Source organism: Aegilops tauschii, chromosome 3, assembly GCF_002575655.3.
Source record: "Aegilops tauschii subsp. strangulata cultivar AL8/78 chromosome 3, Aet v6.0, whole genome shotgun sequence".
Lineage (NCBI taxonomy): Eukaryota > Viridiplantae > Streptophyta > Magnoliopsida > Poales > Poaceae > Aegilops > Aegilops tauschii.
In genome coordinates this window covers 491,474,725-491,495,784 of record NC_053037.3, presented here as the reverse complement: position 1 = coordinate 491,495,784, position 21,060 = coordinate 491,474,725, and the positions used below count along the sequence as shown (strand labels likewise).

General features: G+C 42.2%; 2 protein-coding genes across 2 annotated transcripts; one reads left to right on the top strand and one right to left on the bottom strand.

The window, feature by feature from the left end:
* Window positions 1–1,452: 1,452 nt before the first annotated feature.
* On the bottom strand, window positions 1,453–2,703 carry LOC141043042 (protein FAR-RED IMPAIRED RESPONSE 1-like). Its single transcript, XM_073511959.1, has 2 exons — window positions 2,499–2,703; window positions 1,453–1,946 (listed from the first exon to the last, which is right to left on the bottom strand). The coding sequence occupies exons 1-2, from the start codon at window positions 2,701–2,703 to the stop codon at window positions 1,453–1,455; spliced, it is 699 nt and encodes a 232-aa protein (XP_073368060.1).
* Window positions 2,704–15,518: 12,815 nt separating this feature from the next.
* On the top strand, window positions 15,519–19,387 carry LOC109743862 (uricase). Its single transcript, XM_020302947.4, has 8 exons — window positions 15,519–15,886; window positions 15,994–16,086; window positions 16,170–16,245; window positions 17,564–17,673; window positions 18,089–18,180; window positions 18,553–18,726; window positions 18,835–18,928; window positions 19,041–19,387. Exons 1-8 carry the CDS (start codon window positions 15,686–15,688, stop codon window positions 19,122–19,124), a joined length of 924 nt encoding a protein of 307 aa, XP_020158536.1. The 5' UTR covers window positions 15,519–15,685; the 3' UTR covers window positions 19,125–19,387.
* Window positions 19,388–21,060: the final 1,673 nt, after the last annotated feature.

Sequence of the window (21,060 nt, the reverse complement as noted above, 5' to 3'; positions counted from 1 at the left end):
GCACTCAAAAAAATATTGACATTGAGATGGCTAAATCACACTCATAACAAATGCAAACAGTGGAGCCATCATTTGTTTGGCAACAATTCATGAAGTATCAACTGACATATTTTTTTCCGTTTGTGAGAGTAATTCCAGTGCTGGTCTTAAATTGATGTTAAATACTCGAAAGAAGTAGTTTAACATTTGCTTTGTTGTCACAATGCTATTTTTTTTGGGTTTTCTCACCACACAGAGAAAATCAAGGACCATTTGATAACTTATAGCATTTATGGCTAATATTTTGTACAAAAATGGTCTGATAACTAGTTGTTTTATCATTTTTTTGACATGAAATAATCTGATCACAATTTGTCTAGTAACTTGCAGATTATTTTGCTGATAACTAGCATGTATAAATGCTGATAGGTTACAAAAATGTAGGTATAATAACTTTTTTGATTGCATATAGTGCCGATAACTCACGGTAGTGAAATGACATAGATAAAACATCTAGATACCTGATGATGTCCCACAGTATCAAAGTGCTGACAACTTACACAATATGTTTATGATAACTTCCACCACAAAGTACTTAAAACCTCATCCCACCAAAGTGTTGATAACTTACATAAATATAGGTACGATAATTTGGATTACATTTGCTATTATAATGATCGGCAAACAAATGGAGATAAGTTGTGTCCATTCATTTGTAGTGGCGATCTTCCTTTTTCTTTCATTCATATTGGTAGAGGTAACGTGCAGTTGCGCTTGTCATGGTCCAGGCTGCCGTAGACCCTGCACTTCCTTTGTTTTGTTGTGCAATGTAAAATGGATGTTGAACCTTTTTTTTGACCGCCCTTTCGTGGCAGTCTTCGAGGAATGGGATGTGGCGCCATGTGGTTGCTTGAATGTGGCGGCTGGCACGTTGACGCTAGCTTGTATTGTCACATGGATGCTTGTTTGTCCAGTGTTTGGGTTGTCCACTTGTTGTGTGTTAGGTATGTTTGTTTGCTGTTCAAAATGGATGGCTTCACTCGTTGCGACCACTGGATTAGAACATGGATCTTGTTGTGATTGGAACGATCCTCTATCTTCTTCCATGTCCCTTCTGGCCTTCTTATGCATGCATTTTGTTAGCGCATCCATTTCTTACTTGAAAGCATATAGGTGTTTTCTAGCCACCCTGGCATCATCATATGTGAGGCAAGTGTCCTTGGTTGTTGCCTTGAAATCCTTCAGCATTGACGTATATCGCATGACGCTTTTGCCCCCCTCTGGCATGCTCTTACTAACTGTTGGTTGTTCAAAATTAGGCTTGATTAGTTCTGCTTCCTGATCCCAAATCCATCTCTTTAGAATATACTTCTTAGGTATCTCATACACCCCGATCTGGTCCATCACTCGTATCACGTGTGCGCACAGTATACCATCTCGCTCAAACTTGCCGCAAGTGCATGAATATGTCCCTTAATCCTTGTTTGCTTGCACATGGTAATCCCTCTCCCCATATTTTGGTATGATTCCTCTGACTGAGCCGACCTTGAATGACACATTTTGCAATGTGTCACATCTGTAGTCAGTTTTCACCTTCATCTCCATCTGGAATTTGGAGAAAAGATTATCCGTGTAGAGGCCCCACACCTGTAACTCGAGTGGGTTGAACGAGTATGTTTCCACCTCTTTGTACACTATTTCCAATTGCTCTTTTGCCACGCTCACCATCACCTTCTCCTGGATCACAGTGTACTGTTTTGCAAATTCAACCAGTGAGTTATTTGGGTTGACGTACTTCTTCAACACAACGTTGAATCCCTCGCTCCTTGTCGTGGTCTGCAAGAACGGGAAGAAGTCGTGCATGTAGTACAACGGGACCCAGCATTCCCTGTTTTCCCACAGGCCACAGCCAATGGAATGTTCGTTGTCCATCACGATCATCCACCATTTTTCCTCAAACTCTTCCACTGCATTAAAAAACCAAGGAGATGGTAACTTAAGTGAGATCATGATAACTTTAATGTACTTAACATGATAACTTCCTTCAGGCAACACTAGGTGGTTCTAGTTCATGCAGAATGGGGAACTTTCCTAATGCACATAGATATGATAACTTGAACAAACAACTCTTGGTGACTCTAGCTCAGATAACTCTTCCACTGCATTCAAAAATCAAGGAGATGGTAACTCAAGTGCATAGATCATGATAATTTTGATGTACTTAACATGATAATTTCATTCAGGCAACACTTAGTGGTTCTAGTTTATGCAGAATGGGAACTAGAACAACATGGTAAATATGCTCAAGTGGTCATGATCACTTTCGAACATGAGTGCTGGTAACTTTTTCTGGGTACCATAACAGTCCAGTTTTTACATGAAACCTCTTTTTAAATGTGGAGAAAATTGGTATAATTGGTGATGATTTATTATGATTCAGCATGGTAACTTTGGATGTCGTGACACAATAGCTAGTTTGCGGTTATAGGAGTGAAGTGTGTTGTGTGGAAATACATTACCAGTCAAGCTGTTGTCAACACAATCTTTGAATGCTTTGTTCAGTGGTTGATCATCAGCCATTAGCCTCCCAAGCTTCTCCTGTGCTTTCTTCATAATGTGCCATCTGCAATTTCTGTGTACTATCCTGATGAACACCTCATCAATAGCATTCCTCATGGCAAAGTCCTGATCTATGATTATGTTCTTTGGCGCAACCCCACCCATCGCATGCAATAATGTGTTAAACAACCACACAAAGTTGTTAGTCGGTTTGTTTCGAATGAAACCACAACCAAATTGGATTGATTGCCCATGGTTGTTAATGACAATGAAGGGCGCACACGACATCTTGTATATATTAGTCATGTACGTTGTGTCGAACGACACAATGTCGTTGTTGTGTATGCTCTGCGCGACACGCCATCTATCCAGAACACGTTTTCCACCCTGTCTTTGTCATCAAGTTTCATTCTCTAATAGAAATCTGGATCGTTTGCCCTCAGCTCCTCAAAGTATGTAATCGTGCTCCCCACGTCCGCATTACGGTACTCCTTACGAAATTTGGCTCGTTGATTCGCAAGGTCCTGCGTTGTGTATGGTACATTCTCAGCAGCACCATAGAACCATGAAACTAGTTGCATTTGCCTCGCGGTCTATATGTTGCATTCGTGCAGAATCCATAAGAAGTCCTTCTCGTCTTTGAGAATGTTCCAATGTGATGCTAGAAATTTTGTCAGGGAAGGCTTTCTGATCAGTGGGTGGTTGTGGTTGTCGTCGAAGCATTCAACTCTCCACCACGCATCCTTGTGTGTAAGATAAAGGTGGGCTGGACACTCAGTCATCACAATCTTCGACCTTTTTATCTTCTTCATGATGCCTTTTGGGTTCTGCACATCCTACACCTCCTCCTCCTTCTTCTTTGGCTTGCCGCCTTTCCCACACACCAGGAGTCCTCTGCTCACTGTGTTGTCCTTCAGTGTTCTTGTGTACTCTATCCTTGTCCCAAATTCATGCATGAGTGCATATAGCTCCTCAAAAAGTGTCAAACTTTATTGTTGTATCAGGAGCCTTAGGCGTGGAGTATGCCTCAGTGTTAACCCCTCCTTGATCATCGTTCAACGCTCATGTTTCTAGACTTGCCTGCTCGCTGACCGACACATAAAAAACTTTTCTTCCCCCCAATGCTAGAACTTGCTTCCTTGTTTGGTTCATGGATCCTTGGGTTAGATGTAGGTGGAGCACCTGCATGTTTTTCACATGAGACGGTCTGTCAAAACATGATTTATCATTTGGTGGTAACTTGTATTGAACATGTGTGGTAAGCTGCAGTATGTTGGCATGGTAGCACCTGATGAAGCATTTTCTTTCTTACTTTTGTTTATTTCAGTAAGTCAAGAAAAACATGACTTTTGTTGTTCTTTGTTTTATATTTGCATGCTCAACATTCATTTTTTTGCAAACCCTAAAAGCAGTGCTAGCCAATTGACATAAAATGGAGTAAAAGATGTTTTGCAAATACATCATGGTGTGAAGGAAATATGCCCTAGAGGCAGTAATAAAGTTATTATTTATTTCCTTATATCATGATAAATGTTTATTATTCATGCTAGAATTGTATTAACCGGAAACGTAATACATGTGTGAATACATAGACAAACAGAGTGTCACTAGTATGCCTCTACTTGACTAGCTCGTTAATTAAAGATGGTTATGTTTCCTAACCATAGACATGAGTTGTCATTTGATTAACGGGATCACATCATTAGGAGAATGATGTGATTGACTTGACCCATTCCGTTAGCTTAGCACTTGATCGTTTAGTATGTTGCTATTGCTTTCTTCATGACTTATACATGTTCCTATGACTATGAGATTATGCAACTCCCGTTTACCGGAGGAACACTTTGTGTGCTACCAAACGTCACAACGTAACTGGGTGATTATAAAGGTGCTCTACGGGTGTCTCCGAAGGTATTTGTTGGGTTGGCGTATTTCAAGATTACGATTTGTCACTCCGATTGTCGGAGAGGTATCTCTGGGCCCACTCGGTAATGCACATCACTATAAGCCTTGCAAACATTGCAACTAATGAGTTAGTTGTGGGATGATGTATTACAGAACGAGTAAAGAGACTTGCCGGTAACGAGATTGAACTAGGTATTGAGATACCGACGATCGAATCTCGGCAAGTAACATACCGATGACAAAGGGAACAACGTATGTTGTTATGCGGTTTGACCGATAAAGAACTTCGTAGAATATGTGGGAGCCAATATGAGCATCCAGGTTCCGCTATTGGTTATTGACCGGAGACGTGTCTCGGTCATGTCTACATTGTTCTCGAACCCGTAGGGTCCGCACGCTTAAAGTTCGATGACGGTTATATTATGAGTTTATGTGTTTTGATGTACCGAAGGTAGTTCGGAGTCCCGGATGAGATCGCAGACATGACGAGGAGTCTTGAAATGGTCGAGACGTAAAGATCGATATATTGGACGACTATATTCGGACATCAGAAAGGTTTCGAGTGATTCGGGTATTTTTTTGAGTACCGGAGAGTTACGGGAATTCGTCGGGGAGTATATGGGCCTTATTGGGCTTTAGGGGAAAGAGAGAGGAGAGGCTGGGTGCCCCCCCAAGGCCTAGTCCGAATTGGACTAGGGGGAGGGGCTGCGCCCCCTCCTTCCTTCTCTTCTCTCTCCCCTTTCCTTGACTCCTACTCCTACTACTTGGAAGGGGGGCGAATCCTACTCCCGGTGGGAGTAGGACTCCTCCCAGGGCGCGCCATAGAGAGGGCCGGCCCTCCCCCTCCTCCACTCCTTTATATACGGGGAGGGGGGCACCCCTTGGAGACACAACAATTGATCGTTTGATCTTTTAGCCGTGTGCGGTGCCCCCCTCCACCATAGTCCACCTCGATAATACTGTAGCGGTGCTTAGGCGAAGCCCTGCGTCGGTAGAACATCATCATCGTCACCACGCCGTCGTGCTGATGAAACTCTTCCTCAACACTCGACTGGATCGGAGTTCGAGGGACGTCATCGAGCTGAACGTGTGCTGAACTCGGAGGTGTCATGCGTTCGGTACTTGATCGGTCGGATCGTGAAGACGTACAACTACATCAACTGCGTTGTGCTAACGCTTCCGCTTTCGGTCTACGAGGGTACATGGACAACACTCTCCCCTCTCGTTGCTATGCATCACCATGATCTTGCGTGTGCGTAGGAATTTTTTTGAAATTACTACGTTCCCCAACAGTGGTATCCGTGCCTGGTTTTATGCGTTGATGTTATATGCACGAGTAGAACACAAGTGAGTTGTGGGCGATACAAGTCATATTGCTTACCAGCATGTCATACTTTGGTTCGGCGGTATTGTTGGATGAAGCGGCCCGGACCGACATTACGCGTACGCTTACGCGAGACTGGTTCTACCGACGTGCTTCGCACACAGGTGGCTGGCGGGTGTCAGTTTCTCCAACTTTAGTTGAACCGAGTGTGGCTACGCCCGGTCCTTGAGAAGGTTAAAACAGCACTAACTTGAGGAACTATCGTTGTGGTTTTGATGCGTAGGTAAGAACGGTTCTTGCTCAGCCCGTAGCAGCCACGTAAAACTTGCAACAACAAAGTAGAGGACGTCTAACTTGTTTTCGCAGGGCATGTTGTGATGTGATATGGTCAAGACGTGATGAGATATAAGTTGTTGTATAAGATGATCATGTTTTGTTGAAATTATCGGCAACTGGCAGAAGCCTTATGGTTGTCTCTTTATTGCATAAGATGCACGCACCAAATAATTGCTTTACTTCATCGCTATGCGATAGCAATAGTTGCAAGAGCAATAGTTGGCGAGACGACCATGTGACGACACATTGATATAGATAAAGATGATGGAGATCATGGTGTCATGCCGGTGACGATGGAAATCATGACGATGCTTTGGAGATGGAGATCAAAGGCACAAGATGATGATGGCCATATCATGTCACATATTTTGATTGCATGTATTGTTTATCTTTTATACATCTTATTTTGCTTAGTTCGGCGGTAGCTTTATAAGATGATCCCTTACTAAATTTCAAGATAAAAGTGTTCTCCCTGAGTATGCACCGTTGCCAAAGTTCGTCGTGCCGAGACACCACGTGATGATCGGGTGTGATAAGCTCTACGTCCATCTACAACGGGTACAAGCCAGTTTTGCACACACAGAATACTCAGGTTAAATTTGACGAGCCTAGCATATGCAGATATGGCCTCGGAACACCGGAAACCGAAAGGTCGAGCGTGAATCATATAGTAGATATGATCAACATAGTGATGTTCACCATTGAAAACTACTCCATCTCACGTGATGATCGGACATGGTTTAGTTGATTTGGATCACGTGATCATTTAGATGACTAGAGGGATGTCTATCTAAGTGGGAGTTCTTAAGTAATATGATTAATTGAACTTTAATTTATCATGAACTTAGTCCTGATAGTATTTCCATAACTATGTTGTAGATCAATAGCTCGCGATGTTGCTCCCCGTTTATTTTTTATATGTTCCTAGAGAAAAACTATGTTGAAAAATGTTAGTAGCAATGATGCGGACTAGGTCCGTAATCTGAGGTTTATCCTCCTTGCTGCACAGAAGAATTATGTCCTTGATGCACCGCTAGGTGACAGACCTACTGCAGGAGCAGATGCAGACGTTTGAACGTTTGGCTAGCTCAATATGATGACTACTTGATAGTTTAGTGCACCATGCTTAATGTCTTAGAATCAGGACTTCAAAGACGTTTTGAACGTCATGGACCACATGAGATGTTCCAGGAGTTGAAGTTAATATTTCAAGCAAATACCCAAGTTGAGAGATATGAAATCTCCAACAAGTTCTATAGCTAAAAGATGGAGGAGAATAGCTCAAGCAGTGAGCATGTGCTCAGATTGTCTGGGTACTACAATCGCTTGAATCAAGTGGGAGTTAATCTTCCAGATAAAATAGTGATTGACAGAATTCTCTAGTCACCATCACCAAGTTAGTAGAACTTCGTGATGAACTATAATATGCAAGGGATAATGGAAACGATTCCCAAGCTCTTCGTGATGCTGAAATCGACGGAGGTAGAAATCAAGAAAGAGTATCAAGTGTTGATGGTTAACAAGATCACTAGTTTCAAGAAAAGGGCAAAGGGATAGAAGGGGAACTTCAAGAAGAACATCAAGCAAGTTGCTGCTCAAGTGAAGAAGCCCAAGTCCGGACCTAAGCCTGAGACTAAGTGCTTCTACTGCAAAGGGACTGGTCACTAGAAGCGGAAACACCCCAAGTATTTGGCGGATCAGAAGGATGGCAAAGTGAACAAGCTATATTTGATATACATGTTATTGATGTGTACCTTACTAGTGTTTATAGTAGCCCCTGGGTATTTGATACTTGTTCGGTTGCTAAAAATTAGTAACTCGAAATAGGAGTTACAGAATGAACAAAGACTAGTTAAGGGTGAAGTGGCGATGTGTGTTGGAAGTGGTTCCAAGATTGATATGATCATCATCGCACACTCCCTATACTTTCGGGATTAGTGTTGAACCTAAATAATTGTTATTTGGTGTTTGCGTTGAGCATGAATATGATTTGATCATGTTTATTGCAATACGGTTATTCATTTAAGTTAGAGAATAATTGTTGTTCTGTTTACATGAATAAAACCTTATATGGTTACACACCCAATGAAAATGGTTCGTTGGATCTCGATCGTAGTAATAGACATATTCATAATTTTGAAGCCAAAAGATGCAAAGTTAATAATGATAGTGCAACTTATTTGTGGCACTGCCGTTTAAGTCATATTGGTGTAAAGCGCATGAAGAAACTCCATGCTGATGGGCTTTTGGAATCACTTGATTACGAATCACTTGATGCTTGCGAACCATGCCTCTTGGGCAAGATGACTAAAACACCGTTCTCCGGAACAATGGAGCGAGCAACAGATTTGTTGGAAATCATACATACTGATGTATGTGGTCCGATGAATATTGAGGCTTGCGGCAGGTATCATTATTTTCTGACATTCACAGATGATTTGAGCAGATATGGGTATATCTACTTGATGAAACATAAAGTCTGAAATATTTGAAAAGTTCATATAATTTCAGAGTGAAGTGGAAAATCATCATAACAAGAAAATAAAGTTTCCACGATCTGATCGTGGAGGAGAATATTTGAGTTACGAGTTTGGTCTTCAATTAAAACAATGTGGAATAGTTTCACAAACTCATGCCGCCTGGAACACCACAGCGTAATGGTGTGTCCGAACGTCATAACCGTACTTTATTGAATATAGTGCAATCTATGATGTCTCTTACCGATTTACCACTATCGTTTTGGGGTTATGCATTAGAGACAACTGCATTCACATTAAAAAGGGCACCATCTAAATCCATTGAGACGACACCGTATGAACTGTGGTTTAGCAAGAAACCTAAGCTGTCGTTTCTTAAAGTTTGGAGTTGCCATGCTTATGTGAAAAAGTTTCATCTTGATAAGCTCAAACCCAAGTCGGAGAAATGCGTCTTCATAGGATACCCAAAGGATACATTTGGGTACACCTTCTATCACAGATCCAAAGGCAAGACATTCGTTGCTAAGAATGGATCCTTTCTAGAGAAGGAGTTTCTCTCGAAAGAAGTGAGTTGGAGGAAAGTAGAACTTGATGAGGTAACTGTACCTGCTCCCTTATTGGAAAGTAGTTTATCACAGAAAACTGTTCGTGTGACTCCTACACCAATTAGTGAGGAAGCTAATCATGATGATCATGTAACTTCAGATCAAGTTACTACCGAACCTCGTAGGTCAACCAGAATAAGATCTGCACTAGAGTGGTACGGTAATCCTGTTCTGGAGGTCATGTTACTTGACCATGATGAACCTGCGAACTATGAGGAAGCGATGATGAGCCCAGATTCCGTGAAATGGCTTGAGGCCATGAAATCTGAGATGGGATCCATGTATGAGAACAAAGTGTGGACTTTGGTTGACTTGCCCGATGATCGGCAAGCCATAGAAAATAAATGGATCTTCAAGAGGAAGACGGACGCTGATTAGTGTTACTATCTACAAAGCTAGAATTGTCGCAAAAGGTTTTCAACAAGTTCAAGGTGTTGACTACGATGAGAGTTTCTCACTCATATCTATGCTTAAGTCTGTCCAAATCATGTTAGCAATTGCCGCATTTTATGAAATCTGGCAAATGGATAACAAAACTGTATTTCTTAATGGATTTATTAAAGAAGAGTTGTATATGATGCAACCAGAATGTTTGTCAATCCTAAAGGTGTTAACAAAATGTGCAAGCTCCAGCGATCCATCTATGGACTGGTGCAAGCATCTCGGAGTTGGAATATACGCTTTGATAAGTTGATCAAAGCATATAGTTTTATACAGACTTGCGGTGAAGCCTATATTTACAAGAAAGTGAGTGGGAGCACTACAGCATTTCTGATAAGTATATGTGAATGACATATTGTTGATCAGAGATAATGTAGAATTATTCTGCAAAGCATAAAGGAGTGTTTGCAAGGAGTTTTTCAAAGAAAGACCTCGGTGAAGCTGCTTACATATTGAGCATCAAGATCTATAGAGATAGATCAAGACGCTTGATAAGTTTTTTTTTCAATGAGTACATACCTTGACAAGATTTTGAAGTAGATCAAAATGGAACAGTCAAAGAAAGAGTTCTTGCCTGTGTTACAAGGTGTGAAATTGAGTAAGACTCAAAACCCGACCACGGTAGAAGATAGAAAGAGAATGAAAGTCATTCCCTATGCCTCAGCCATAGGTTCTATGAAGTATGCCATGCTGTGTACCAGATCTATTGTATACCCTACACTGAGTTTGACAAGGGAGTACAATAGTCATCTAGGAGTAGATCACTGGACAGCGTTCAAAATTATCCTTAGTGGAATAAGGACATGTTTCTCGATTATGGAGGTGACAAAAAGGTTCGTCGTAAAGGGTTACGTCGATGCAAGTTTTGACACTGATCTAGATGACTCTAAGTCTCAATCTGGATACATATTGAAAGTGGGAGCAATTAGCTAGAGTAGCTCCGTGCAGAGCATTGTTGACATAAAAATTTGCAAAATACATACGGATCTGAATGTGGCAAACCCGTTGACTAAACTTCTCTCACAAGCAAAACATGATCACACCTTACTACTCTTTGGGTGTTAATCACATAGCGATGTGAACTAGATTATTGACTCTAGTAAACCCTTTGGGTGTTGGTCACATGACAATGTGAACTATGGGTGTTAATCACATGGTAATGTGAACTATTGGTATTAAATCACATGGTGATGTGAACTAGATTATTAACTCTAGTGCAAGTGGGAGACTGAAGGAAATATGCCCCAGAGGCAATAATAAAGTTATTATTTATTTCCTTATATCATGATAAATGTTTATTATTCATGCTAGAATTGTATTAACCGGAAACATAATACATGTGTGAATAAATAGACAAACAGAGTGTCACTAGTATGCCTCTACTTGACTAGCTCGTTAATTAAAGATGGTCATGTTTCCTAACCATAGACATGAGTTGTCATTTGATTAACGGGATCACATCATTAGGAGAATGATGTGATTGACTTGACCCATTCCGTTAGCTTAGCACTTGATCATTTAGTATGTTGCTATTGCTTTCTTCATGACTTATACATGTTCCTATGACTATGAGATTATGCAACTCCCGTTTACCGGAGGAACACTTTGTGTGCTACCAAACGTCACAACGTAACTGGGTGATTATAAAGGTGCTCTACAGGTGTCTCCGAAGGTATTTGTCGGGTTGGCGTATTTCGAGATTAGGATTTGTCACTCCGATTGTCGGAGAGGTATCTCTGGGCCCACTCGGTAATGCACATCACTATAAGCCTTGCAAGCATTGCAACTAATGAGTTAGTTGCGGGATGATGTATTACATAACGAGTAAAGAGACTTGCCAATAACGAGATTGAACTAGGTATTGAGATACCGACGATCGAATCTCGGGCAAGTAATATACCGATGACAAAGGGAACAACGTATGTTGTTATGCGGTTTGACCGATAAAGATCTTCGTAGAATATGTGGGAGCCAATATGAGCATCCAGGTTCCGCTATTGGTTATTGACCGGAGACGTGTCTCGGTCATGTCTACATTGTTCTCGAACCCGTAGGGTCCGCACGCTTAAAGTTCGATGACGGTTATATTATGAGTTTATGTGTTTTGATGTACCGAAGGTAGTTCGGAGTCCCGGATGAGATCGCAGACATGACAAGGAGTCTCGAAATGGTCGAGACGTAAAGATCGATATATTGGACGACTATATTCGGACATCGGAAAGGTTCCGAGTGATTCGGGTATTTTTCGGAGTACCGGAGAGTTACGGGAATTCGTCGGGGAGTATATGGGCCTTATTGGGCTTTAGGGGAAAGAGAGAGGAGAGGCTCGGCGCCCCCCAAGGCCTAGTCCGAATTGGACTAGGGGGAGGGGCTGCGCCCCCTCCTTCCTTCTCTTCTCTCTCCCCTTTCCTTGACTCCTACTCCTACTACTTGGAAGGGGGGAATCCTACTCCCGGTGGGAGTAGGACTCCTCCCAGGGCGCGCCATAGAGAGGGCCGGCCCTCCCCCTCCTCCACTCCTTTATATACGGGGAGGGGGGCACCCCTTGGAGACACAACAATTGATCGTTTGATCTTTTAGCCGTGTGCGGTGCCCCCCTCCACCATAGTCCACCTCGATAATACTGTAGCGGTGCTTAGGCGAAGCCCTGCGTCGGTAGAACATCATCATCGTCACCACGCCGTCGTGCTGACGAAATTCTCCCTCAACACTCGGCTGGATCGGAGTTCGAGGGACGTCATCGAGCTGAACGTGTGCTGAACTCGGAGGTGCCGTGCGTTCGGTACTTGATCGGTCGGATCGTGAAGACGTACGACTACATCAACCGCGTTGTGCTAACGCTTCTGCTTTCGGTCTATGAGGGTACGTGGACAACACTCTCCCCTCTCGTTGCTATGCATCATCATGATCTTGCGTGTGCGTAGGATTTTTTTTAAAATTACTACGTTCCCCAACATGGTGTTCTACTTGTAGGAAGCCTGGTAGTTTACAAGATGTAGCATGGTAATTACTATGCATTTATGATGGTAATTGCTCAGATGTGGAGCTGATAATAGTATAACATTTTTGGCGCTTCATGGACAGAGAGTTAACATTTTTGTGTGTGAATTGTCTCTTACCTGCAACTTGGCGGTTGATGTTGGCAGAACCAAAGCTAGTCGTACGTGCATCATCATCATGCCGGTTCTCTTGCCCACCATGCTCTTTGACATTCATGTTATCTCTGTGGATTTCCGCCATCCTACAACACCTGCATACAAATTTATGAGGATTGGTCACACTATTGAACATTAATTTTTCATACATCAATAGTATTTTTTCTTGTATTATTTTTTGTGATTTTTGAACTGATTTTGATATTATCATTTTTTATAGGTTACAAAGTGATAGTCATTTGGCAGTCTATTCCACTTGGCAACATTAGTGACTGCTGCAACTCTCTGTTCTACTTTCTGGTGGTAGCATATATTCGGAATGTGTGGCAACCTGCACCATGTTGGTATGGTAACACATGATAAATCATTCTTTTCTATTCCACTGATGATAACTTTGTATGAAACAAGATGGCAGCTTTGTTGTTGCTCTTCATCCCTATACAATAGTGGAATAATTGAAACAAGTATGGATCTAGTTGGGGATTTGTAACCTTTTCTATTTTTGATACAATAAGTGTTTTGTAGAAGAATTACATGGTTTTGTGAAATAAGTTGAAAAGGAGTTGCTTTTTTTCAAAAAAATCGTATATGCCCTGATAATTCTTCTATTGTACACATTATTATTTCCCCTGGTAACTCATTTGAATCAGGTTGGTAGCTTATATGCACACAATATGGTAAAAACGGGGAAAATGGCCCCCTTTTCTTCACTTATTTTTCCGTGTGTTTCTTTTTTCGTGGGGGCCTTGAGTTTGGACTGAATTGAAATATATGTCTTGTAGGAGTACCTTATTCTTCTGGTTTCTTGCTGGATCCCAAACGCCTGGTAAGATATGGTGTCCCTGGTGGTAGTTTCAGGCAAGATCTCGTGGTAACTTCAGCACCTCAGGTGCCCTTGCATGGTTTGTGGATCAAATCGGGTGGGGTGGTGGTGGTGGTGGTAGGGGGACAGAGATGAGTGTGTTGTCGCCGGCTTGAGGGCATCGCTAGGGAGATAGAAAGAGGAAGAGGGGTTTGATGGAGATCGTGGGGTGCCTTTTCTTGCTCCGGAGGTAAGAAAGTTGGGTTAGGGAGGTGGTGGCGCGTGGGGGGGGGGGCAAGGTCACGTGCTGCATCGCTCGGGGATGGGGGGGGAGTTAGCTAGTCGAGCCTCGTCGCGATGGCTCGGAGTACTATGGAGGTTTGATCGTTCGGAGCTATCCTATAGGTACGAACGTTGGGAACATACCGTTGTCCTTGATTAAAATAACAATGATTTCTAAAAGAAATTTAAGATGATTTAAATCTTCTGGATTTTTCTACATGCCCCGGTTGATTTATAGAATTGCAGATCATATTTTTTTCCCCTAGGATTCATTTGTATTTGATTTTGTACGAAATTTCACATCCATTTCAATCTCATGTGAAGAAACCTTTATTTTTCCTGCACCATCAGACTACATGCAATAGTTAGTATTGAATGGTTTCTAGGCTCGGACGACGCTTGGACGGATGGCTGCACTTCATCTTTGAGTTGGTTTTTTAGGCTCCGATCCTTTTCGAGTTCGTTCATTTGAACGGATTAAACAGAGCTCATGTGTAGATTCCTATCGGCTCCTCGGGGTGGCGAGGTTATGGTTTCTCACCGTTTGTCGCGATGCCACGATTTGGCATCAAAGTCTTCAAATCAATTCTAGAGTTCAATGATGACAACTGCAGCTCCCGGACGTTGATCCTTTGGGGCACATGCATGAGGAATTCCTAGTTGTCATCGGTAGGGTTAGACCGTCTTCAATGTGGGAACCAGGGACGGAGCTGGCATGTAGGTATTGGGGTCAATTGACCCCCATGAAATTACTAAATCCTTCATTAACTTAGTACTAATCATTGTTGATTTATAAAAGATGACCCCGTTGCCATGGATATGGCCCCATCAAGCTTTTTTTCTAGCTTCGTCCCTGGTGGGGACGGCGACAACAACGCATCGACGTCTTGACAACGACAATGTCGTTCGATGGTTTAGGGGGCTTGATGTAATTTTTATTATATTTAAGATGCTTCATACTTTTGCTGATCTTTTATTGTTATAAAGATCAAAGTTTTCACATGTTTATAAGAATCGTCTGAATCAGAGAGGCCCTAAAACATCTAAGCGTCATCCGGGGTAGTGCCTGGTGGCTTCTCTCTCCATAATCTCGGGAGCCTGGCATCATCCACGTATCGGACAAAGGCACACATACAATCTACGACTGAGATCGCGTCATGCTAGTATGCGACGAATCTAAAAACATATTTGCTATGACATGAGCACAACGCATTTTTTCTTACTATAATCAATCAAAGACCTGAAAATCAATGCCCGATTTGTATTCTCAAGAGGGAGTACTTGTGTTTTGGTTCAGCCTCATCCCACGCAGTCAAATGGATCCACACACAACACATGAACACAACGCTCACGCTCACGTTATCAGCGACCGGGCTGGTACAAGCAACCGAAAGAAGAAGAAAAAGACAAGCATCATCGCCCGCGGCACGAGGGAGAGCGCAAAACGATGTGCTGCAGCTGCTACACGGAAACAGTGTGCAGGGCAGCGGTTTATCCTTGGCATGCTACGTGCATACCAGCAACGTGGACCGGGCAATGAATGACGAAGCGGCCCATTTGCATAGCATAGCAAAACCTCGACGGCGTCAGAGGCGGCGACCTGCGCAACACACGGCCGACGAACGAGAGTGACACCACGACGGGCATCTCGCCGACTGCGCGCGGTCCCCACATGGCCACACATCCCCTCCCTCCCTCTACAAAAGAAGCAGTAGCACTCCCGTGCGCGTCACTTCCGCCAGCGACCGATCCATTCCCACTTCGCACAGACGCATCCGCATCCGCATCCACCCCCGGTAGTACAGATCGGATCCCCACCCATGGCCGGGCACTTCGACCTCCAGGGCAGGCATGGCAAGTCCCGCGTCCGCGTCTCCCGCGTCTGGCGCCGCCCCGCCGATGCCGGCGGCCACCTCTTCGTCGAGTGGAGCGTCGCCGTCAGCGTCGTCTCCGACTGCCTCCCATCCTACACCTCCGACGACAACTCCGCCATCGTCGCCACCGACTCCATCAAGAACACCGTACGCCCCTCTTCCCTTTCTCTCTGTGCCCGGCGCGGCGATGCTCCCCAGTACTCCCGGTCCTAGTTCCTTGATTGATTCGCCGCGGCTTTTGTTTGCTTGATCAGGTGTATGTGAAGGCCAAGGAGTGCACGGAGGTGGTGTCCATGGAGGAATTCGCGGTCATCCTCGGGAGGCATTTCACCTCACTGTACCCGCAGGTAGGGAATGGTGCAGTGGATTTTTTTAAAAAGAAATTTAGAGTGGAGCCCAGCCATTTATGGTGTATTCTTTGTTCGAGCAGGTCTCAGAGGCTGCAGTGACAATCGTGGAGCGCCCATGGGAGCGTGTGGCTGTGGACGGGAAGCCCCATTCGCATGGTGAGAAGAGTTTCATTGCTTACGCTTGCTGTTTACTTGTGCCGTCGTAAGCAAAATGTGCTTTCATGATGCCATAATAAGTTTCATTCAAATGGAAGCCCAAGTCAGGATGGCCAAACCACCCAGCTTTACTTAGCAATATGAGAGTACAGCTGAGTATGTAGAAGCAGAGATCAGACGCCAGGGATTATACATCCCCGAATGGCCAAACTTGTGTACAATCTGTATTGAAGAAGTGGCATAAAACAATTTGACATATGCTCCATCCTCCAGTCTTGTTTCAGTGGTCACCTGCCATAGAAGTTCTGAACCCCTTTAAAGGAAATGCTGATCTGACTCTTTTAGTAGATCAGCACGGTATCCGATCCATGTGCAAATAGGATGAATTGCAGCTGTTCTGGGCCATTAAGATTTTATGACAAAAAGTATGTTATGTGTGTTTCTTCCACATTTCTGAACACTCTGTCGTTCATTATGAACAGTTTTTAGCGACAGTCTATGCATTGAAAAACATTGTAAAGATCAACAAGCAGTAGCAATTGAAGTAAAGCTAGAGAAAAGGGATGCTAGATACTGAAAGCCTTTGGCAATGTATATTTATCAACAACTCAGCCAACAAGGTAGAATATGTTGTCAAGTGCCAACAAACATCATGTTGCTTTATCTAGCATGAGGATGCACAATCATCATTTAACTGTTTTTTACTGAACATATACTCTACTTGATACTTAATTGGCAAGTGAATATTTAAGTAGTGTAATGCACAAATTTGTTTGCTGTTTGGAATCCCTCTTCTAAGTAGTGAAATGTATTCCATTATTATTAGAGAACAGAACCAAATGGGGCTTAACCAATAAGTTAAATACCAGAGCCACTCATCTTTAATCATGTACTCCCTCTGTAAACTTCTATAAGATGATCTTATAAAAGTTTACAGAGGGAGTAGTTACTATTGGCCAATAATAATTTTCCTATGGAGCTCTCAAATAATTTCACATCATTATCATTGTGATTGCAAGTTGGATAGTGCGGTGCATAAATAGTACCCTTACCTGTATGTCTTCCATTTTCTCCTTGAAACTTAGATTCCTGGTAGATCCACTGATAGTCAAAAAGGAGGATTATGATAATCGAGCACACTGTTTCTTACCAACTACTTGCTGATTATTTTTTAACGAATAACTTTCTCACATTTATTGTGGTAAATATTCACATTTATACAGCTTCCTTGCAAAATGTCCTGGTAAAGGAAAACAGTCCCTCCCTGACGATTCATTTCAGAGTTATTTGATAACTTATATAATGGACTTCTTTGCAGGGTTCAAACTTGGTTCTGAAAAGCACACCACAGAGGTCACGGTGAAGAAGTCTGGAAGCCTGCTTATAAATTCTGGGATACAAGGATACTCCCTGCTAAAGACAACTCAGGTGCTTATTTCACTCATTTGTCTTGGTCCTCTCCATATTTCTCCAACTCTGGTTGAGTTTGCTAGTCACAGTACATAGTTGAATAAGTTATAGTTCTGATATGACAGAGATTTATAGGAGATTATTAAGTAGGAAGATATATTTAGTCTTATCAGAAGTTTTTCCCATGGTTGATGGGATATGAGACAGTCCTTGTAGAAGACCGTTGAAATAGGAATGGACATGCTACAGCTATGTCAATATGTCTGTATTCATGCTTTTGGAGTCAAATGCAGCATGTCATCAGGCAGGAATTTTGTTAGATGTAGTGTCACCTAAGCAAAATAATTTACTCAGAACTGTTTAGTTTAGCATTACAGAAATAGGCTGCAGGTGCAAGTAATAAATGCTAAATTCTTATCACTGTCTATCTCAGTCTGGATTTGAAGGATTCATGAGGGACCGCTACACTCTTCTTCCTGAAACAAGAGAAAGAATTGTAGCAACAGAAGTAACTGCTTGGTGGAGGTTTGCGCACTCTTCCCCATCTGCCTGAAATGTTCTCTTTTCCACGATGCTGATAGTCATTCTACCCTTTTATTATTGTCTATAGTAATTCTTAAATTCAAGGCGATAAATCAAGTGTCAGTATTACTATAGTATTTTAAAGTTGAACTGTCGCTTGTTTGTCTAGTGGAGTAGCACTTCTATTGCTGATGGTCTTGGACAAGCATAGTTCTTTACAAATACGGAAATACTGTTGCCAGTATCTTTTGGGTTTTAAAGCTAATATGAGCTCATGTTACAAGTCACAATTCACGATTTCCTAGTCTTTTAAATAACAAAACATGCCAGAATCCATCCAATTGATTACCATAATGCTTTCTCTTTTGTATTCAGGTATCCGTTCGAGCATATTTCCCAGCTTCCGTCAAAGCCATTTTGCTTCACACAAAGATACCAGGATGTAAAGAAGGTTCTTGCAGACACATTCTTTGGTCCTTCTGATGTTGGTGTATATAGTCCATCCGTGCAGAATACATTATACCTCATGGCTAGGGAAGTTCTTACCAGGTTTGCAGCTGAGATTTGGCCATTACTTTGTTACCTGCTGTAGCTTTTTGTCAGCCGTATTTAGCCCCTACTTTCAAGTATGCCTGAACATATGATGTCAACTCCCAGGTTCCCAGACATAGCATCCGTTCAGCTTAGGATGCCAAACCTCCACTTTCTTCCCGTGAACCTAGGGGGGAAAGAAAATCCAGGATTGGTGAAGGTGAGAACAATGGGTACAACATGTATTTGTCCTGTTTTCAGAATATTAATACTTGGTAGTCCAAAAACATTCTTGAGGTATATATATTTAACTGAGTCATTTCTATGTACAGTTTGCTGATGATGTGTACATGCCGACTGACGAGCCGCATGGAACCATCGAAGCAACGTTGAGCCGTGCCAACTCAAAGCTGTAATTTCACTTGATGCTTGTGGCCAGGCTCATGATTTGGTTTGGTTTCTTGAAGATCACAATCGCCAATAAACAAAGTGATAGGGGGAAAGCTAGCACAACCACCCCTTGCAAAAGGGTAAAAGGACGTAAACTTTGCATATGTATTCAGCTAATTGACTTGTACATGGCTAGCTAGAGTTCCCCCATCGTAAATTTTACTGTTGTACAAAACCTTCAATGTTTCGTTGTCTCCACAATGCTATAATATAGCCTGTTTTTTCTTTTCTTTTCGAGAAATAGAACTTCTCGGCAGAATATGATTTAGAGTAAAGGCCGTGTACACAAAAGTATCGCATGGGCCATGAATATGGGCTACAGTAGACAAAAATGAGGAATGGAAAAAAATTCAATTATCAAAGCTTGACACTGAACCCAGCTTCTGAGATATAATGATCGAGAGTCGAGACTACTTCCTCCGTTCTGAATTACTTGTCGCAGAAATGGATGTATCTATTTCTGTGACAAGCCATTTCTGCGACAAGTAATTCGTGAAGGAGGGAGTACTTTTTTAAGTTCCCGAAGCACAAATCACCTTGATATCTACTGCTACCAGAGTGATACAAACTTGCACGAAATTCTTTCTCACAAAAAAAATTGTACGAAATTAAAATACAAAAGTATTTGAAAATTGTGGAAAAATGTGAACGTTTGCTGACATATGTGTCTATAATCCTACAAATTTCAATAAAAACAGAAGTCCAACATGTCACATCGAAAGACAAAAGCCGTGGCATCCGACCATGTCCATCATACAATCAAGGTTGATAGATTCATCATGAAGTATATTTTTATAATATTGATAAAGGTGTTTGCCTTAGAACAAATGTAGAACCACAAGGATTTTGGGATGAATGAGATATTTTTATTTTGTTTTTGTTAAGAATAAAGCGACGTCATTAGCACTAAGAGTCGTACGTGTGTCCAAAGCGCCGTACGGACGCGAACGTCCGTACAGGCGTCTTCTCGCGTCACAGGCGCCTATTGTAAACGGACGCCTCTCCGGAGGCGCCCCAAATCCTTGTATAAATAGGGCTTTGCCCAGAATCAATAAACACAAGTTTTCTTACAAATTCTTACACGTTATCAGCACTGCTCTCTGGCGAGAGCGATTCCGACGAGAAACACAGAGCACGAAGAGGACGAGAGAGAAGATTTCTACGGGAGTCAATCTAATGGAGGAGGAAATGTGCCTTGTGGACAGTGGCACCACAAACTCTATACTTAGGGAAATAAAGTATTTCCAAACTCTTACAAAATTGAATGGAGATATTTTAACAATCGCTGGACGCGATGCGGTAATTGTTGGCAAAGGACGTGCCATATTTACCCTCCCTATGGGTACACAAATTGTAATTGAGGATGCTTTATTGTATCCCGATTCAACTCGTACCCTCATAGGTTATAGAGATATCCGCAAAAATGGTTTCCACGTTGAAACTTATGAAGACAACAAAGAGGAATATCTCCTCTTTACCAAAGACAACGGATATGGCAAACATATATTTGAGAAAATTCCCTCTTTATCATCAGGATTATACTATACGTACATAAAACCCGTAGAGCATGTTGCGTATAAGGTAATTTTTCAGAATGTAAATGCATTCCAAACTTGGCATGATCGCCTTGGTCATCCTGGTATAGGGATGATGAGGAAAATTATCTGCAATTCCAATGGTCATGACTTAAATGAAGCTAAATTCCCACAATCTTCAGATTTTATGTGCACTGCATGTGCTACTGGGAAACTCATTTTAAGACCCTCATATCTTAAAATTCAAGCAGAACCACTACAATTCCTTGAACGAATTCAAGGCGATATTTGTGGTCCGATCCAACCATTGTTTGGACCTTTTAGGTATTTCATGGTTTTAATAGATGCATCTACACGATGGTCTCAT